Raw genomic sequence first — 17942 nt, forward strand, 5'->3', positions numbered from 1 at the left:
CTTACAGTTTAACTTACTTGATATACTTTCCCTGGTCTTGGCCTCAGGAGAATAGACGTGTTAAAATCTTGGACAAACAAACACGTGTACACTTATAACATATATGATTAAAACTTTTCGGTGATGAATTAAATGGCTTAACATAACTTTTATTAATTTATTTATCAACGATACAACCATTTTGTAACAATATATAACAAACAATAAACATATTAAATACAAGGATAATGTGAAACGCAATAAGCTCAAGTAGCTGACATTTCAACAATTATTTTAATAATAACAAAATCCAGTTAAAATAATGGAGGAGTCTTCATTCACGTGCGATTAAAAAAACTAGAGAACCCTCCTCTTAAAAGTGATGACACTCAATCTTTAAAGAAGACCGATTTAGTGGAAAGTTCATTGCCAAGGCGTTAGAGTCGAGGTAGAGGAGCAAAGTACTCATAGTTTCTATTATGTTGCCTGCGACTAAAGATGTCTCCACTAGGTAACCGTCTTTTAGAAAAAAAAAACACTCATATATTTTTGCTGTCTTTCTTATTGTTTTTTTGCTGCTTTTCAACTTTCTCTAAAGCTACTTTCCTATAAACAGCTCCAATTAAGCGCTTTCTACCGTCACTTATGTTCTTTGGAAGTCATGGAAAAGTAAACAGAAAAATCTAATCCACCATAAACTACACAGTGAGAAATCGTATGTTATTTAAGAATTTTTGTGCCCTTTAATTTTTATTTACGCAAATAAAACGCAAACGCAAAAGTAGCAATTTCTATTTCTTTGTAAAAAGGTATTATCAGTATAAACTTATCAATATAATGACCGAATTCCTTCCCCGTGTGTGTGTTTGTCCACGACTTCCCCCTGGCATACTTCCTTGAGCTGAAAGAGACTAGTTCTATATATGGAAACCGCGTATCATCGGAAACTACACTACTTCTGCCGCCCTATACAGTATAGACTACAATTAATAGTCTAACCTCCTAATATTTGGTATAAAACAGTGCAGTATGACGGCCCCCAAAATCTTGCCGCCCTGGGCTACATATCCAATAACCCTCCCTTAAATATGCCACTGGTATACTGAATTCAAGTTTGTAAAACAAGCTGAGCTTCCTATTGGCTCATACACATCCTTAATATACCTCTGTGGCCAGAGAGAGGCATCAACGATAATAATATCTAGATCACTAACTTCAGAGCATCGAATAACGTGGTCGCCTCCTAAGAAATAGTTGTAAAGAACAGGCCCTCTACAACAATATAACGACATAAGGAACCAATTATTTTCATTATAACCACCCTGATTAGCATCTAGTTGTAATTAAAAACAGAGAGCAGGATGTACAAATGCCGCAGGAACGAGAATACCTATGGCGGGGGATAGTGTAATTGAATGGACATTGGAAAAAACAGGGTCCAATATTGTGCCTGTGTGGTTAGGGATAGAGTTTAACTGACGAAGATCGATGAGGTCGAACAAATCTCTAAGGCATTTCACCGAAGAAACACTATAGTCAGGGAAAATCCAGTTTACATTCGGAAGACTGAAATCACCAATTAAAGGTTGGAGAGCTACCTCTATGATGAGATAACGTAACTGCATCCACAATATCACAGTAAAGTATGTATTTTGAGGAAGGTGAAGAGGGTGCAATATACACAATATTGAAGATATGACGAACTTCAGGAGAAAGCTCCACAGAAATGAAGACGCACTCAATGTCAATATATTTGAAGTAGGGGTGACTTGAGATTTTATATTGGAGGAAACTGCGCCGCTAGATTGTTGCTATTTTGGGCAGACCTGTCCGTCCGATAGACACTGTTGGAGTAAAAACCAAGTTCATCATTGAAAATTTCAGAGGAAAGGTGAGGCAAACAATATCATAAATATAGGGAAATAGATACTTTTTCAATGTGTCAACCTTTGTACGGAGCCAAGACGTTTGGTTTAACGTTAAACTTAACTAGTTTTTCGCTTTTTACAATTTTTGGAATGCCATTGAAGTACTTCAGGCTAAGGTCTGTTTCACCATTCTTATTCCGCTCATCTAGCTCTTTAAGAAGTTCCTTGAGCAACTTGCGTCCATGGTCAGTGCAATCTCTGGTAGTGGAGACATCCTTAAGATTCATATTCAGACCCGTGAAATCACACGTAGAAAATGACTAGAACATTTATGTGGTGAGAGGAGTCTCAGTGGGACTAGTAGATAACTAACAAGTTGGTTTTAACAGAAGGTTAGTGACGTCACGAGGGATATGGGCAGAATTAGATTCAGATAATACTGTATATTTTGGGAAATTTCGTGGAAAACGCTGATTACTCACAACTCCTAACTGTTTGTAAACAAAAATTATCAAAAACTTCCTTTAGACATTTTATAATATTAGCCTGTATATGCATGTAGGTTATAATTATTGTCTCAGTTATACAAGATTAAAAGTTTTAAAGTGTATGAAAAAACAAAATCTTTTTATTCAAAATGTTTTTACTACTTTAAAAACGTTATAAATTCAGACTGCATTACCCGCATTGTGAAATGATTACAGAAATCACTGAACATATTGCTCATTAGAGTCCAACCTTATATTCATAGCAGAAGGCTTGTGATCAAAAGTCCTCATGATGGGATCAGCAATGAGTTTATTTTTTTGAAGTCGCTTTACAGCTTTTGAAGTCTAAATTCTTTATGTTTGAGGTTAGTTTGTTGTATGGAGTGGGACAGAGAAGTATCCCTACTTTTGAGATGGGTTTGTGAGTATTGAGGAGTGGGGTAAGCTCGAATGACGCTGTGGACGCTACATGGAATTTCCCGTTAGTACCGCCGTCAGTTGTAGACATGGCTTGATCGAAAGAGCAATGTGGTTTTGCAGTCGTGATATATTTTTTTTCAAGATAAATCTATTGTTGCAATTGCATGCACTGCAACATCGTTATCGGAATCTTCCCTCGCAATCCTGTTCCTGAACGCAAATCCATTTTGTTTTAGGTGGAGAATTTCCGTGCATGTGATAGTGCAGTGAGAAAGAGAGCTGGGGCTCAGAGGACCGTCCTAACTTCAGACAATATTGTCGGCGTCAGAAGATGAATCTTGCAGTCTCCTAAGCGATCCTCTTGCCACAGCCCATACTGCTAGATATTCGACGGCAGTTTGAGGGAAATGTTTCCCGAACGATTGATCTCCTACTAGGGCGACATTCCATGGCCTACGCTCTCACCAGATTTAACTCCGTATTATTACTTTTTATGGAGCTACCCCAGGAGTGAATTGTTTAAACATCGACCTAGTACCCTAGAAGCCTTGAAACTTATTATTCGCTTTGAAGTTGGCTGCATTCCACAACAAATGCTATAACCAATACAATAATATTTTCATCTCAATTTGGGATTAATTGTAAATATTTGTTTACTTTAGAATTTTAATATAATATTTATTAATTTGTATTATTTTGATTTGAGAAACTAAAATTAATTAAAAATACAGTCTTCAATTTAACTCGTCAAAATTATGACTATATCTGGTTTGAAAGCCAGTTTAGTGCATAGTTTATTTTAACATGAAGTTAACATTTACTTTTTATTAATTTTTTACTATTATTATTTATGTATATAATTTTATTCGTGGAATTAATCTATACAAAAACATGTTCTAGTGTGTAAATTAAAACATTTAACAAATATGAACTTCATATATTATATGAAGTAACATATTATTTAAAAGATCGTGATATTATTTCTTTACTTTGTTTGTGGATTTACAGTTTTTGAGAACATTCGATCAAATTGTCATAAAATAAATTAAATGGATTATTGCATAACTTGTGATATATCAGAATTCACCCCCAAAGGGTTGAAAGTTCATTATTTCATTTTTATATGTAGGTCAACACGTTTAGGTAATAATCTAATTTTAAATATCTTAGACAATTTTGGTTGAAACAAAATCGTGAAGTGTAATACTAACAACAAGATGTTTTAAGAAATAAAATATTTTAAAATGTTAAAATCAGTGGACTAAAATTTAGTACTTTTTCATTATTGCTACCACTATCGGTATTCATTATTATTAACAAAACTCACTTATACACGGCTAACGCCAACAGCGAAAGCGAGGAGATCTATACTAAGGATATTACAAATTACCTGTTCAAAGACATGTTCATGGCCCTACTCACTGTCTCTTTAGCTCGAAGTTTGGGAAATGAGGAAGTTACAGTGGGTGTATTATATTTGTCAAACCCTACGGGATGCATACGGACTCGTCAGTCCAAAAACTTACTAATACCATGTATTGTATTTTATTACATGTCAGGTGTTATAGTTAAAATACCAAAACAAATAAAAGCAAAAGTGAGCTTTGATACATGGATCGACTACGAGTTTACTTCTTTAACACAAGTTAAAAATACATGGACAATTTTGATCAATTGTGGTTTGGGGGGGGGGGGTTATAACTCCAACTCCCTGGACACGCCCCTGTATGCACGGTAATAGTTTAAAAGTTCCTTCAAAACGCTAGAAAACAGCTTGATTCAAAACTGTATTTTGTTAATAAATCATTATAAATTTTCTAAACAGTGAATGAACAAAATTAACGTAAAATACATAATGGGATAATTGTATCAATTAAACATTAAACTAACCGGTTGAAAATGCAAGAGCATTTTTATATAAAGACACAAAAACGAAATAAATGGAATTATACGTTTTATATAGGTACAGCTTATAAAGTTCGTAAAAGATGACCCGCACGTCTTGTAAAGATATGTGTATAGGGGTTTCTTGGAGATCGTGTGTGATAATTTACTTGAGGTTAATTCACCCACCTCACGTGTTTAGATGACGAAGGTTTTAAACTGAAATTTCTGATAGGCCCAAGTTTCATGGTTGCCTTCAATGTGTTACCACAGGTAATAGTCAAGCCTATGGCATAGTAGAATTTTACTCTATAGCAATAAGTTTTATGTTCAAACTTCTTTAATTTATAATAACTATTTAATTCTATTGGGCCATTAATCTATAAAATATAATCATCTTGAACTTCTTGTCTGTTATTTATAAGGTTTTAACAACTTTGGATTTTTATAAACTAATACTGTTCAGCGAATTAAAGAAAACGCTCTGTTTCAATAGTCTCTAAACGTATCTGTAATAATTAATGAACTGTCTTTCAGCATGTACTGTACTTCCATTGAAACACTATTCCAATTTTCATGTTGCAATATTTTTTGATAGTTTCCTGAATAAACACTATCAGTTTTATTTTTCAGGTTCAGCGTACTTGCTTTAACAAATAAAAGGCTAATTTATCATGACTAAGCAATATGTTGTCTACCCTGCGCCTCCCCTGTCAGTTTTGAGATGCCTGTGATAGTTTGTCTAAAACTGTAACCAAAATAATATACAATGTGGAATTAGAGTCTTTGCTACGATTAGTAGAATGACATTAAAATCGCCAAGAAACACAAATTTTTTTAAATGTATATTCGTGTACGTTGATTAATATTATTACTATAGTTATGTACCGATTGCTATAACGTGCTTCGGTGACACTTTGTGTATGAAAACCAAAGTAACGAATATCGAGCTTCGTCAAGACAATTCAACTTGACGTTCGTATGTTCTATATTATTGTTCATCGTTGAGCGTGTGCCGCATCTATGCACAATGCACGCGAATGACGCCAACCGCTCAACGGTAGTTAAAACACACAATTACTTATTTTTGAAATTATTTTGTTTCGTCGTGCGTTCTCTAAAAGGTGAAATTTACGTTAAGCTATACCCGTCTATACAGAGGACAAAATAAGAACAATATGCTCTCAGACGGCTGTCAACCTTACAATGTTTAATGTTATTAGTATTTAACATATTCTGGAGGAGTGCTTCCGTACCCCAGCTTGATTGGGAAGTATAAAAAATTTGTTGTGATAACACCCCCCCCCCTTTTCGTCATCCTAGAAACACCTATGGACATACAAATGCATAATTTTTATTCTATGTAGATATACATTTTTAAACTTTTAAACAAACAGTGCAATAGGTAGATTACAAATATGATAAAACCTAATGACTGGTTCCCTGTACACTAAGAGCTATTATTGAGCATAGAGAAACATTATGGCAGATATTTATACTTGACTGCCGAAAAAGTCACACCTTTCTTCTGGATATCTTATTCTTATTCTTTATATCTTATTTGATCAAGAATGTTTATCGAGGTTCCATGCACAAAGTAAGCAGAACCTGCTGAAATTCAGCAAATAAGAAGAATGAAAGAAAGAAAGAAAGAAATAACCTATGAATCCATTAAAACTTTAGCAAGAAATTTGTAAACAAAACCTGTTTTTATGAATGGTTTGGTTGAAATGTTTGAACGAATAATTTGTTAATTGATGCATAGTATGATGTCAGGATTAATGATAAGTTTAAAACAGTACCGTACACAATTAAATTTATGTGATAGCAAAAATATTAAAGAGAATTTTGATAACCCAATTTTTTGAGATTGGTAACAACACTTGAAAATGTTGTGGTTACCTTGAATATTTCTGATAAGATATACAAGTAAACCACTATATGTTTGTGTAAAAATATTTAACTTTGAAAATATTGTTCTAGTTTACCAGAAAGTTCCTTGACTCTATGCTATCTTTGTATTAAAATAAAATTTATCCTTCACCTCTGATGATTTATTTACTGATTTTGAGTTATAGGGAGTGCATGTATATTTTATTTTCAACAGTTCTTAAGTTACAAAGCTAAATAGAGACAGCTTTACTTGAACACAGTGAAGAATGTCTTCTCATAGTAACTCTGTTTTGTTGACAGTGGTGATTTTTTCTGTGAATGTTATCATTTACACTCTTAACTTGTCTACGAGTTCAGCTTTTGATCAAGATAAAGAGAATACCTACAATGGTTCTAGAGCATCAGACACCCTCAAACTTTTGGTTGTTGTAAGTATAGTTAAAACATTACTGTTTTAAATAGATAATTACTGTAATTGTTTAGTTTATCTTTTAATTATTTCAGCGTTATTAGTGTGTATGTGTTGGGAAACATTGCAAAACATATTGTTGTGTTGATCACCAAGATCAAGGACAATTTATTATTTTTTAATTAGTTCTTAGGAATATTTACTACTGGTGGTGATATATGGTTCCAGCAAAATCTGTGTACTCTTAATCTGGACATGAGACTGACAACAGTGCTAGCTTACCCAGTTTGTCTCTAATATATCTTTAAGATTGCAAAAATATGATTTCTAGCATAATCTGTGCATTCCTAATTCTAACACAAGACTGATAAAGTGTTAGCTTTCTCAGTTTTTTTTTGCAATATTTCTACAACGACAATGAATTCCAGCATAATCTGTGTATTTCTTATCCTGAAATGAGACTGACAGAGTTAGATAAACTTACCCAGTTTGTCTCTAAAATTTCTGTGAGGTTGGAAAATATGATTTAAAGTAAATCTTTGCATTCCTAATCCTGACAAAAAGCTGACCACAGTGCTAGCTTACCCAGTTTGTCTGCAATATTTCTTTGAGATTGGTAATGATTCCAGAATAATCTGTGTACTTCTAATCCTGACTACTAGCTAATCATATAGCTGGCTTACCCAGTTTGTTCACAATAACACCATGAGGTTGACAATATAGAGTGGCAGTAAGACTTGAGGCTAGTGAGATAAGGCTAACAGAACTAATTATTCACAATACTGTCCTGAGGATGTTATGCCAGTGTTATTGGTGTAGTTAGTTTATTCTCAATGCTGCTATGAAGTTGTAGCTAGTTGACATTGTGTATTTTCAATGCTATTTCGAGGGTGGCAAGTTAGCAATAACTACCGAGAGTTAGTGTGATTCTAATAATGCTCAATGCTGTTAAGAGAAAATATACTGTTGGAAGAAGCTTAATAATTGATTGGAGGAGTAATTTCCAAGAGTTTACACAAGTTTTTTCATGGTACTGTATACTGAATTTTGTTAGACAATAGACAATAGACAAACTCTTTATTAACAAAACATCAAGAATTGCAATGGCGTCAAGTTTTACAAAGTTGGTTCTTTATCTGCCATCCTGTTCTTCTCCTTTCCAGTTTCATGAACTCATCCATGGAGTAGAATGGTCGGCCGGCCAGCCATCTGGTTAGTTTGGTCTTCAATGTATTTCCTTGTAGCATTTTTATGTCCTCCGGAAGGTGGTTGAATAGTCTCCTGCCAATGTAGGATGGTTTCCTCGTAAACAGAGCAGTGCGGTGTTGTGGGCAGGTGGAAGTTTAAAGCTTGGCGCGTGTTATAGTTGTGAAGGTTGTGGCCTCGTTGTAACTCCTCTTTGACAGCATGCATTATGACCTCTCTAATGTAAAGGCTAATGATCGTTAAGACACCTTCATGAATGAAGGCGTCTCTGCAGCTTTCCCTTGGACCGAGACCTGACATAATTCTGACTGCTCTTTTCTGTAACAGTAGGATTCTTTTTACGTTTCCTGCTGTTGTGCCTCCCCAGACCACGAGACCGTATCTCAGGTGTGACTCGATCAGAGCATAGTAGGCGATCCTTGTAGTTGCGTCATCACTGGCACTTTTTACTCTTTTTAAGATGTATAAACATGTGTTCAGTTTTTTTGAGAGTGTGTCAAGGTGATTGTTTCCATGATAGGTTGTTATCAATGGTCATCCCGAGGAATTTGGTTTGGCTTTCCATTGATACATCAGGCAGTGCGGGAACGTCCTCTCGTCTCCTTCCAAAAGCCAGTTGTTTGGTCTTTTCAGTGTTTGACAACCAGATCGTTTTCGTGGCAGTATTGGTATGCTAAGTTTAGCGCAGTATAGGAGTTGACTGCCATATTGTTAGGTGTTGACTCAGACATTAAAAGTGTTGTGTCGTCGGCGTACATCAGTGGCGCACAGTATGTGCCTAAGTACTGCGGCATGTCATTAGTCATGAGGATGAATAGGACTGGTCCGAGCACTGAGCCCTGAGGCACGCCTCTCTTGACAGGCAGGGGGTTTGATCTCAGTGTTTGTGAGAGATTTTTGTGTCTGCATTGAATCTCAACTGTCTGGCTTCTCCCCTCCAGGTAGCTCTTGAACCACTCTTTAGCATGTCCTTTAATTCCAAGTTGTTCGAGTTTGTAGAGAGATCAGCTCGTGCCCCAGGCAGTCAAATGCCTTGCTGAAGTCCAGCATGATACTTGTGACTATGTTTTTCTCTTCTAGGTTATCGATGATAAAATTCCGCAAGTTTAATAATGGCCGATGTTGTGGACCTTCCCTTTAATAAAGCCGTGTTGATTGTCTGTTAAGAGGTGGTGTAGCTCACAGTGGTCCATTAGTCTTTTCAGAACTACTTTCTCGATCACCTTAGAGCATGTTGGGATCAGAGAAATGGGCCTGTAGTTAGTGGCTTCTGTGTGGCTTCCACCTTTGAGCTTTGGGTATATTTTACTTTGTTTAAGGGCTGATGGAAAATGGCCATGAGCAAGGGATAGGTTTTATTATTTTAACTAGAGGTTGTATCAGTGGTTTACTGCAGTGTTTTAGCATTCTTGCTGAAATTTCATCAATCCCTGCTGAGGTTTTAGGTTTTTAAGACTCTTTATTATGGCCTCGACTTCATGTTCATTAGTGAGGGGCAGCTGGGTTAAATCGTGGTTTGTGGTTTGGGGTTGGCTTGCAGTCTGTTTTCCTATTCTTGGCTGGTGACTTAGGGTGTGATCTGCTATATTTGCAAAGTATTCATTAAGGTGGTTAGCTATTTGAAGAGGGTTGGTGATGACGTCTCCTCCAATGTTAAGTCGTGGTTGGGATAGTTTAGAACATTTGATTCCTCTCTCACTATTTATAACCTGCCATAAGGCTTTTGATTTGTTTTCGGAGTTAGCTATGTGATTTGCTGTGCTGCTTGCCGTTTATTTAATTTTAGCCTGATATCATATTCTTTTTTGGCCTTGCTCATTTCATTTTTATCTGTTTGTGCACCTGTGAGCTCGTACGTTCGGAGCCATGTCAGATATGTTGCTTTAAGACGATTGGTTTCCTCATCCATTATATTGGTGCCTTCCTTTTCTTTTGTCTCACGGTCTTCCTAGGGCATATCATGTTCATGGTTCCGATAATGGTTGATAGAAAGTTGTTGTAGGCTATTCCTTCCGCTGAGTCCCGAGTTAAGTACATTTTCCCAGTCTTCTTGCTTCCAGCTGAACCTTCAGAAGATTTAGGTTTTCTTGATTTAGTATTCTGCAGATTGTCTTCTTTTGGGTTTGGTACTGATGTTGCGTGGTTTATTTCGCAGAGTTGAGCAGTGTGGTCTGAGACTCCGGCATGAATTACAGTTGAGGTTGTTTGTTCCTTGTGTAGGTTCGTGCAGATAAAGTCTATTGATGTGCTAGACGTGGGGTGACCCGGGTTTGGGGGGAGTGGCAGTCTTGAGATGTTGTGGCTGCTTAAAGTGTTATTTAGCATTTGGTTGTCCCTGTTTGTTGTCAAACCCATCAACATTTAATGTCCCCCATTACTAGAAGTGGGTGATTTTTCCTGCTTTTGTCTCCTCAATTGCTGCCCGAAAATAGACTCAGTGCTTCTTCCCAGCCGTCCTGCTGGAGTTCTATACACGCCAAGAATGTACTGTTGCCTTTTCCCCCATGGTTAGTTTGATCATTGCCATTTCAAGTGTCAGTTCTTGGCTATGGCTATTGATATTTATAGCCTGTACTGATGTTTCCAGTTCATCTTTAACAAAAATGGCAATGCCTCCTTTTTTGTGAGTCTTGCGACTGAAGTGTGTTGTTAAGCAATAGTTTGGCACTCTGGTGTTTTCTATTTGGTCCTTTTTTAGGCCCGTGTTCACTAAGAATGATAATGTCTGGGTTTATTTCATCAAGTAGGTGGTTTTAGGCCTATTCGTTTTTGTTGCTCATTTCTTGCATGTTTTGGTGCAGGATGGAGGTTTATTTAAAGGATTTGTTAAAACTTGAGGTGGCTGCTGGTTTTTCTGTGTTTACTGCAACATTTTGATGGAGAACCTGGAGGTGTTTTGTCTTTTAGTGGCTCTGGGTTTGCGGCTTCTTTTGAAGCTCTTGTCCTGTTTTTTCCCTGAACTTTATTAAACGGCATGCCTCTAAAAAAATGTTTGGCAGGGTCAAATTGGTTGGTTATTGGTTGTATTGAGGGATTATCATTCCTTAGTTTTTTTATAGAGCTCAATGTGGTTGTTATAGAACTCTTCTATTGTTTCATCTGCAGCACGTGGTATGGCTGTCATGGGTGGGCCCTGGCTGGATTTTACGAGTAGTTGGGGCCAGTAATTTTCCTTTTGATCTCTTTAGTGACGGTTTTACGGGTGGAGTTTGCCAATTATACAGTGCAATTAAATTTACAAGCCTTTATTTACAAATCCATTCTCTTGTGAATAGGTTCATTAAGATACAAATTTTAAACCATTGTGATGAATGAAATATTTTAAATTTTTTTAGTACTTAAACACAACACTTTCACTAGTGATCTATATTGAGTGACATCAAACAGAGCACTCACCATATGCACTGCAAGGCTTCTGCTGCAGTCAACATGTTAAAATAAAAAGTGTTTATTATATGTTTATATTATGTTTTAGATATCACGACATGGGAACAGAGGACCTCTATTTGACCTTCCATATAGTCCGTACCCTGTTAATGATACCAAGTATTGGCCTTATGGTATTGAACAATTGACTGCAGTAAGTACATACTACACATAACATAGCTACGGTGGGAAGGGTTGATTCAATGCGAATGATAAGTTAAGCTGCATTTCACCTTCCGCTTCTTGCAGTGTCTGTAATCTAACACTGTAACAGTCTGGATTTCTGGAATCTGGAATATCCGTTCATTTCATGAGATCCAATAGAGTCAACAATGAAAACTTTCTAAACGAACTCTTTGCAAAATTTTAGCATCAGAGACATGTAAAGTACAAATAAAGAGCTCTGTCTGGTTACCCAGTAGCCACCCAACTTGGTTGCTCTGCCATGCTTTCGGATCGTGTCTAAAACAACTTAGTGCACTCAACTGTGCATCTGATGAGACAATGAGAAAACCTCTTCATCTAGATTATGCTGGGGGGATTGGACTTCTATTTAAAGAGATTAAAAATGTTACTTTTAGAAATTCTGAGAAATTCAATTGTAGAAAAGTATTATATTGGTGTGTTGATATAATAAATACAAAAGTTCAAACAACTGTTAATTTTTCTTACTTTTTAGGTTGGACGTAATCAAATGTACAAATTGGGTGTGAAAATATACTCTTTGTACAATGGATTCTTGAACCCAATGTTTTATGACAAGGATATTTATGCTTCAAGTACTACAAAAAATAGAGCACTCTTGAGTGGAGAAGCATTCCTAGCTGGATTGTATCCTTCAGCAGGTTTCCAACCCAACAAGGAATTACTCCAGCAGTCCGTAGTTATACACCCCAACTCTCCAGATAAGTCTCAGGCAAGGCTTGCCTCTTTTCCATCGTATGTTATGTAGGCATACTATACTTCACCTGTTTAATTTCCTGGTTTTCTAAATTTTGCTCTATTTTCTTTTCAAAGTGCCTTATTTTGTAAAACATAAATAATATTCTAGAATTAGGAATTTATTTAAAATTTAACTTAATATGAAATAGTATTTTATTTTATTTACAACTTTATAGACATATAGTTATAAATATGTTAGTTTTCTGAGCCTGATTGTCTAAGTAAAACCAAAATTCCTATTATTTAAATTTTTTTTGAAATACCTCTAAAAACTAAGTATTAAAAACAGTACAAATTTATATAAATAAATTTAATTCTAAAAAATGTGTTTTTTCTTTAGGTCATGATTGGCTGTCCCATGTATTTACAAGAGTTGGTGGCAGCAGCGAAAAGCTATGTTACAGATAATTATAGCAACTTGACTGTGGTTCTCAGTTACCTGTACGTCCATGGAGTTACTGGCAGTAGTGTAACCTCAGTCATGGATTTATATGCGTCGTGGGACACATTTACTACTACGGTATGAAGGTGCTCACATATTTCAACAAACTGCTTAGTAATATACATGTCTAAATCATAATAATCAAACTTTATGATAAACAAGAACTTTGTCAATATCATAATTAAGTGTAAGCAAATGAAGAATCAGTTAAACCAATTTTAAGTTCATTCTAATAAAACTTCCTGGGGTTAACAATAAAGTACTATACATTATAATATTACACTCTAGTAATCAATTTCAGCGATATTAATTTCCCCAAGGACGTAATAATAGAAAATTCTATAGTTGACAATTTTAAAAGTTGGAGGGTTACTAATTTCTGCAGGGGCATTTATGCAATAGTCAAATATCAAATATTACCAACTGAATTGACGACTCAAATAAAACTTATTTTTATACAAAACATTTTTGAAAATACAATTTTTCTGAGTTATAAATCCCTTAAAAAATAAATGTATATTGATTTACCAGCCATACTTTTTAATAAAAGAGTGTATAATTGGGGAATCTTATTTCTCTTACACACTGATCTTGAAGCTATAGTATTATTAGTAAAATATCAATAGAAACAGTTTGTATAGTTTTTCTTATGGCAATAGTTTAAAATGCCACCTAAATTTACATCTTGTTGGCTTTTATGCTAAAAATATTATAAAATAAACATTTTTGACTTTTAGAAACCCAGCAATGAATATAATTTATTATGATACCACCATCAGAAGAGCTCCAGCCTCAGATTCTCCGTTTAGATGTCACGCTGCATACAGTCCGTGCCAACTAACCTAGCTCACTCCACTGATTAAACATTGTTGTATCATAACTAAATATGTTGAATTCATGAACGTATAACACAAGACAGCAACACTGAGGCTTATTGAGTAGGCCTAGTTTAAAGAAGACATTGTTAAAACGTAAACAAAATTTGACGAGAATTTCGGGGAGTGCTGGAGCACCTTCAGCATCTCCTTTGGCTACATTCTTGTCCATCTTGTAGTTTATTTTTAGGAGGGATGAGGACTCCGTCACTCAATTAACTGCTGAATAGGTTTCTCTACATAAACATACCTAATTTAAAAAAAATCTACTTAAGATACTATAATTACGGCACTAACAGTGATTTAAAACAAAATATAAATTTCAGAAAAGAGAGGGATACATCTTGCCAGAATGGACGAAAGACGTTTATCCTCAACCCATGGATGATTTAATTGGCAGACTATACTATTCATATTTTGCGTCAACTGACACTATAATCAGGCTTGTTATGGGTATGTAAAAACACAACTGTACAAAGATAATTTTTCAATTATTGATTTTTTTTGCCCACCAATATTTTAGAAGAAACTAGCGCAATTAATAAATGTCTATTTTTACAATTGTAAGCAAAAATTCTTAAAAAAGTGAGATCATCCTTATTTGTATTTTTCCAAGGTTCTTTTTTAGACGAGGTGCTGTCTGTGATGAAGTCTGTAGTGAATGGAACACTGACTCCAGATCGTAAGATGTACTTCTACTCTGGACATGATATCTCCCTTGTTACCCTCCAAGCCATCTTGGGTATACCTCAGACTTCCATGATCACCTTGGTGGCATCTGGCTCTGGAATGGTACTGGAACTCCATCAGGATCCAAGCACAGAAGAGTTTTCTATTCAGGTACTCACCTGATAGCCTGGATGGCTCTTAACATAATTAACAGTTATTAAAAACAATACTTGAAAACAGCAATTAAAAACTAGTAGAGCTTATTATTTTTGAATTACTGTAATATTAATTACTTACACCCCTCTTAGTTTTGGGTATTCCAACATTTATTGTGGAAATTGTTCTAAATGTATAACATTTAAGGGTTTTATGACAAGCTGAAGTAATATTCAAATACTTAAGAATTTTGGACATCATACTTGTATTTTAAACAAGGAAAGACCTAAAATGGGTTTAGTAATGAGGTAGAAATATAGATTATGAAGAGGTCTAAAATACCACCAGATGAGAAAACGGGCCCAAGTATATTCCCCTGCAAATATTTATATTACACTGTGTTTATATTTTTATCTTGACCAAACTCATACATTTTTGTAATAAGGGTATTAAGAAGCCATACAACCTCACTCTGGTTACATCAATCATTAAGTGTTTTAATTATTTTCTTCAGGTACTCTACATAGATGGGAGCTCCCCAGACTTGAAACTTACTCCTCTGGTTATACCTGGTTGTGGATCCTCTTGTAGTTTTGACCAACTTCTCAACATTACACAGAAGTTTAGAAATGTTAGTTTTGAAAAGGAATGCCAACATAACAGTAGTTTAGAGAAAAATACAATTGATACCATTTACCACGGATGACCTTGTTAATCAAATAAATTAACTAAATTTATTTATCTCTTTTCGACATTAACACAATAATTTGTTTCATCTTAAAATGTCTTTTTATAGTAATACTGAAATATTTGTAACAAATTCATATTTCTATCTTCAACACTTGAAAGCATTTCTTAGAAAAAACTTTTGTAGAACTCAAATTCAATTTCAGTATAGCATCTTATAAACTAAAATTATTGAAACTTTTGATTTTAAGTTGATACATTAATGTCAAGTTCATATCCAGTAATTACATAGTTCTATAACAGTAACTCTTTTGGAACAGATATTATTAACCAATTTTAAACTATTTGTCTTTAAAATTTAGTAAATGAAAATTAATCCTAAAGTATTAGTAGAATGTTTTATTTGCTGTGGGGAGAAATTTGCTTTAAACAAATTTTGGTTAAGTAAGGAGATTGAAACTAGCCACTCACTAAAAACATGTAATGTAGTTCATAATGAATTGCAGCCTGTCTATCACTGATAGAAAAAATGTGACCATAAATTTCAATAATTTTTCAAGTATGTGTTTTATCTATCAGCATGTTCAATTATTCTTCATTTATTTCAATAATTCTAGATTTCAAAGCAAATTTCCCCAAAAATAACATTAGCATGTTATTATGATGTAAGATTGGTGTTTGAGCAAGTGTCATTCTTATTCTTAGATTATTTGTTGTAGAGCCAATATAGTCTTTCAGGCATTTTTACATTAGATTTGATACACTAAGTTTTTTTAATCATATGTCAAATTTCCAATAATTTTGTAAACTTTTTTATTTGATGCTTTCGAATTCTGATGACTCTTCTGTTTGATTACAATACCATGCATCTTGATTTATTACATGGATGTGCTTCGTTAAATTTAGTTTCCACATCAGAATAAGCTGGTAATTTTGGTTTTGATGTAATGTCCTTAAAGATAGGAAGCCTTTTACAAACAATACGTGGAATACTTTTCAAAAAATGAGCCTGTCAGTGGAGAATTTTGAAAAATTATGTAAGCTACTTTAAAAATGTTTTTAATTTTTTAGAGACCAGGATGATATTGTGCTATTAATTTAGGTTACTTTCATTGAGCTGTAGCTTTTGATTCATTAGCTTCTCAGGATATCCTCGTTTTAAAAACACATGATACAACAATAATTGTTAAGATCTTCACTGTCACTTCAAAGTTTTTTTGCTCATATAACCAGACTTTTTGGAATCGATCTTTTTACATAGACAGGGTGACAACTGTTGTAGAAAAAAAATATTAAAAAGTATTAGTAGGTTTTACATTAATTTTGTGTTTCAAGTAACCTTCCTTGATGTAAACGTCAATATCCAGAAATGTCACTGACTGTTGAAATTTTCCAAGTAAATTTTTAATTTTTATTGAAGGAGTTCAATGCGTTTAAGAAATCTAAAAGTTTTTCATTATTTTCTGTCCATAACTTAAAAATGTTGTCTATATATCTAGTCTTTTATTTGAGAATTTGGAAACTCTTGTTCAAATTTCGCCATAAACAGATTTGCGTATAATGGAGCCATTCGGGTACCCATGGCTGTTCCTTTCTTTTGTAAATAAAATTTGTTTTAAAATCAAAAACAATTGGAAGACAGTATAAAACTTTTGAGAGCAATGATGAAGTTAGAGCTTGGTTTTGAATTAAAACAATTTAATCAATTACCAAAAGGAGCATGGATTGTAAATATTAATAGGTTTGAAAGAGTTGTAAGTAAATGGCTTAAAGAAAATGTGTTTTACTTTGTAAATGAATATATTGACTGTGATATTAGTTCCTTAAGTTTTAAATTTTATCTTGTTTGGTTTGAATCAATATATAAACTAATTTTTGTTTGATAGTTTTATAGTTTTAAGATTCTAAGTTTTAAACATCTAATTGACATATTTTATATTATTATTATTGTTGCATTGTTCGTTCGTTTATTGTCTATGTTTTTATGTTTCTTGTACAATTTGTGTTTTTTTTTTTTTTTTTAGCTTATCATATAATGCTTCCCAAATTACTTTATATGATTACTCTCCTAGTTAAGTTAGTAATTTTGTAAGTTTTATTGTCTTTTGTAATGTTTCTAATAATTTAAAAAGAAATCTATGTGTTCCTTAGACTATACTGCTGAAATTTTGTTGATTCATTACTGCTTAATAATTTGACAAAGTCTATTGTATTTGTTATGTTGCTTAGTGACTAATAAAAACATATTGAATCTAACATACTATCCATACAACTATAATTTTAAACCAATACTTTTAATTGATGGAATAAATAAGTATAGTGATAAAACCAATTTTATTGTTTACAACATATACTTTTATAGATATATTATCTAAAAGAGTTTTGTTTGGAAAATACCACAATGCTAGAAACCTGAGTATGACATTTTATATTAACAAAAAACGTCACAGTCCTGCCAATATTATATGCTTCAGCAGATGACCAGTTATTGTTTGCTGTGTTAATACACAATTCAAGTTACATCTCAATTCATACTATACATTTTAAGCTGAAACACAAAATGAAAATTATCATTCTGTACAGGGGGGGGGTGAGGGT

The 17942-nt window shown here is 34.1% G+C and overlaps 1 protein-coding gene across 2 annotated transcripts; it reads left to right on the top strand.

Moving 5' to 3' along the window:
• Positions 1-6284: 6284 nt before the first annotated feature.
• Positions 6285-17600, top strand: LOC124354823 (lysosomal acid phosphatase-like). Of its 2 annotated transcripts, none has more exons than XM_046805566.1 (7): positions 6285-6960; positions 11623-11727; positions 12253-12489; positions 12856-13035; positions 14159-14285; positions 14449-14672; positions 15172-17600. In XM_046805566.1, exons 1-7 carry the CDS (start codon positions 6799-6801, stop codon positions 15361-15363), a joined length of 1227 nt encoding a protein of 408 aa, XP_046661522.1. In that variant the 5' UTR covers positions 6285-6798; the 3' UTR covers positions 15364-17600. The 2 variants fall into 2 exon arrangements, with proteins under 2 accessions (XP_046661522.1, XP_046661523.1); XM_046805567.1 differs by having other exon boundaries at positions 14461-14672.
• The last annotated feature ends 342 nt before the right edge of the window (positions 17601-17942 follow it).

This window comes from Homalodisca vitripennis, chromosome 2 (assembly GCF_021130785.1).
Source record: "Homalodisca vitripennis isolate AUS2020 chromosome 2, UT_GWSS_2.1, whole genome shotgun sequence".
Taxonomy (NCBI): Eukaryota; Metazoa; Arthropoda; class Insecta; order Hemiptera; family Cicadellidae; genus Homalodisca; species Homalodisca vitripennis.

Bases quoted from the DNA above. Each gene is read 5' to 3' on its own strand.
- LOC124354823 (XM_046805566.1), top strand. From the start codon at position 6,799: ATGTCTTCTCATAGTAACTCTGTTTTGTTGACAGTGGTGATTTTTTCT. The intron at 12,490-12,855 runs GCAAGGCTTGCC...TTTTTTCTTTAG, and splicing joins ACTCTCCAGATAAGTCTCAG to GTCATGATTGGCTGTCCCAT. The intron at 14,286-14,448 runs GTATGTAAAAAC...TATTTTTCCAAG, and splicing joins TATAATCAGGCTTGTTATGG to GTTCTTTTTTAGACGAGGTG.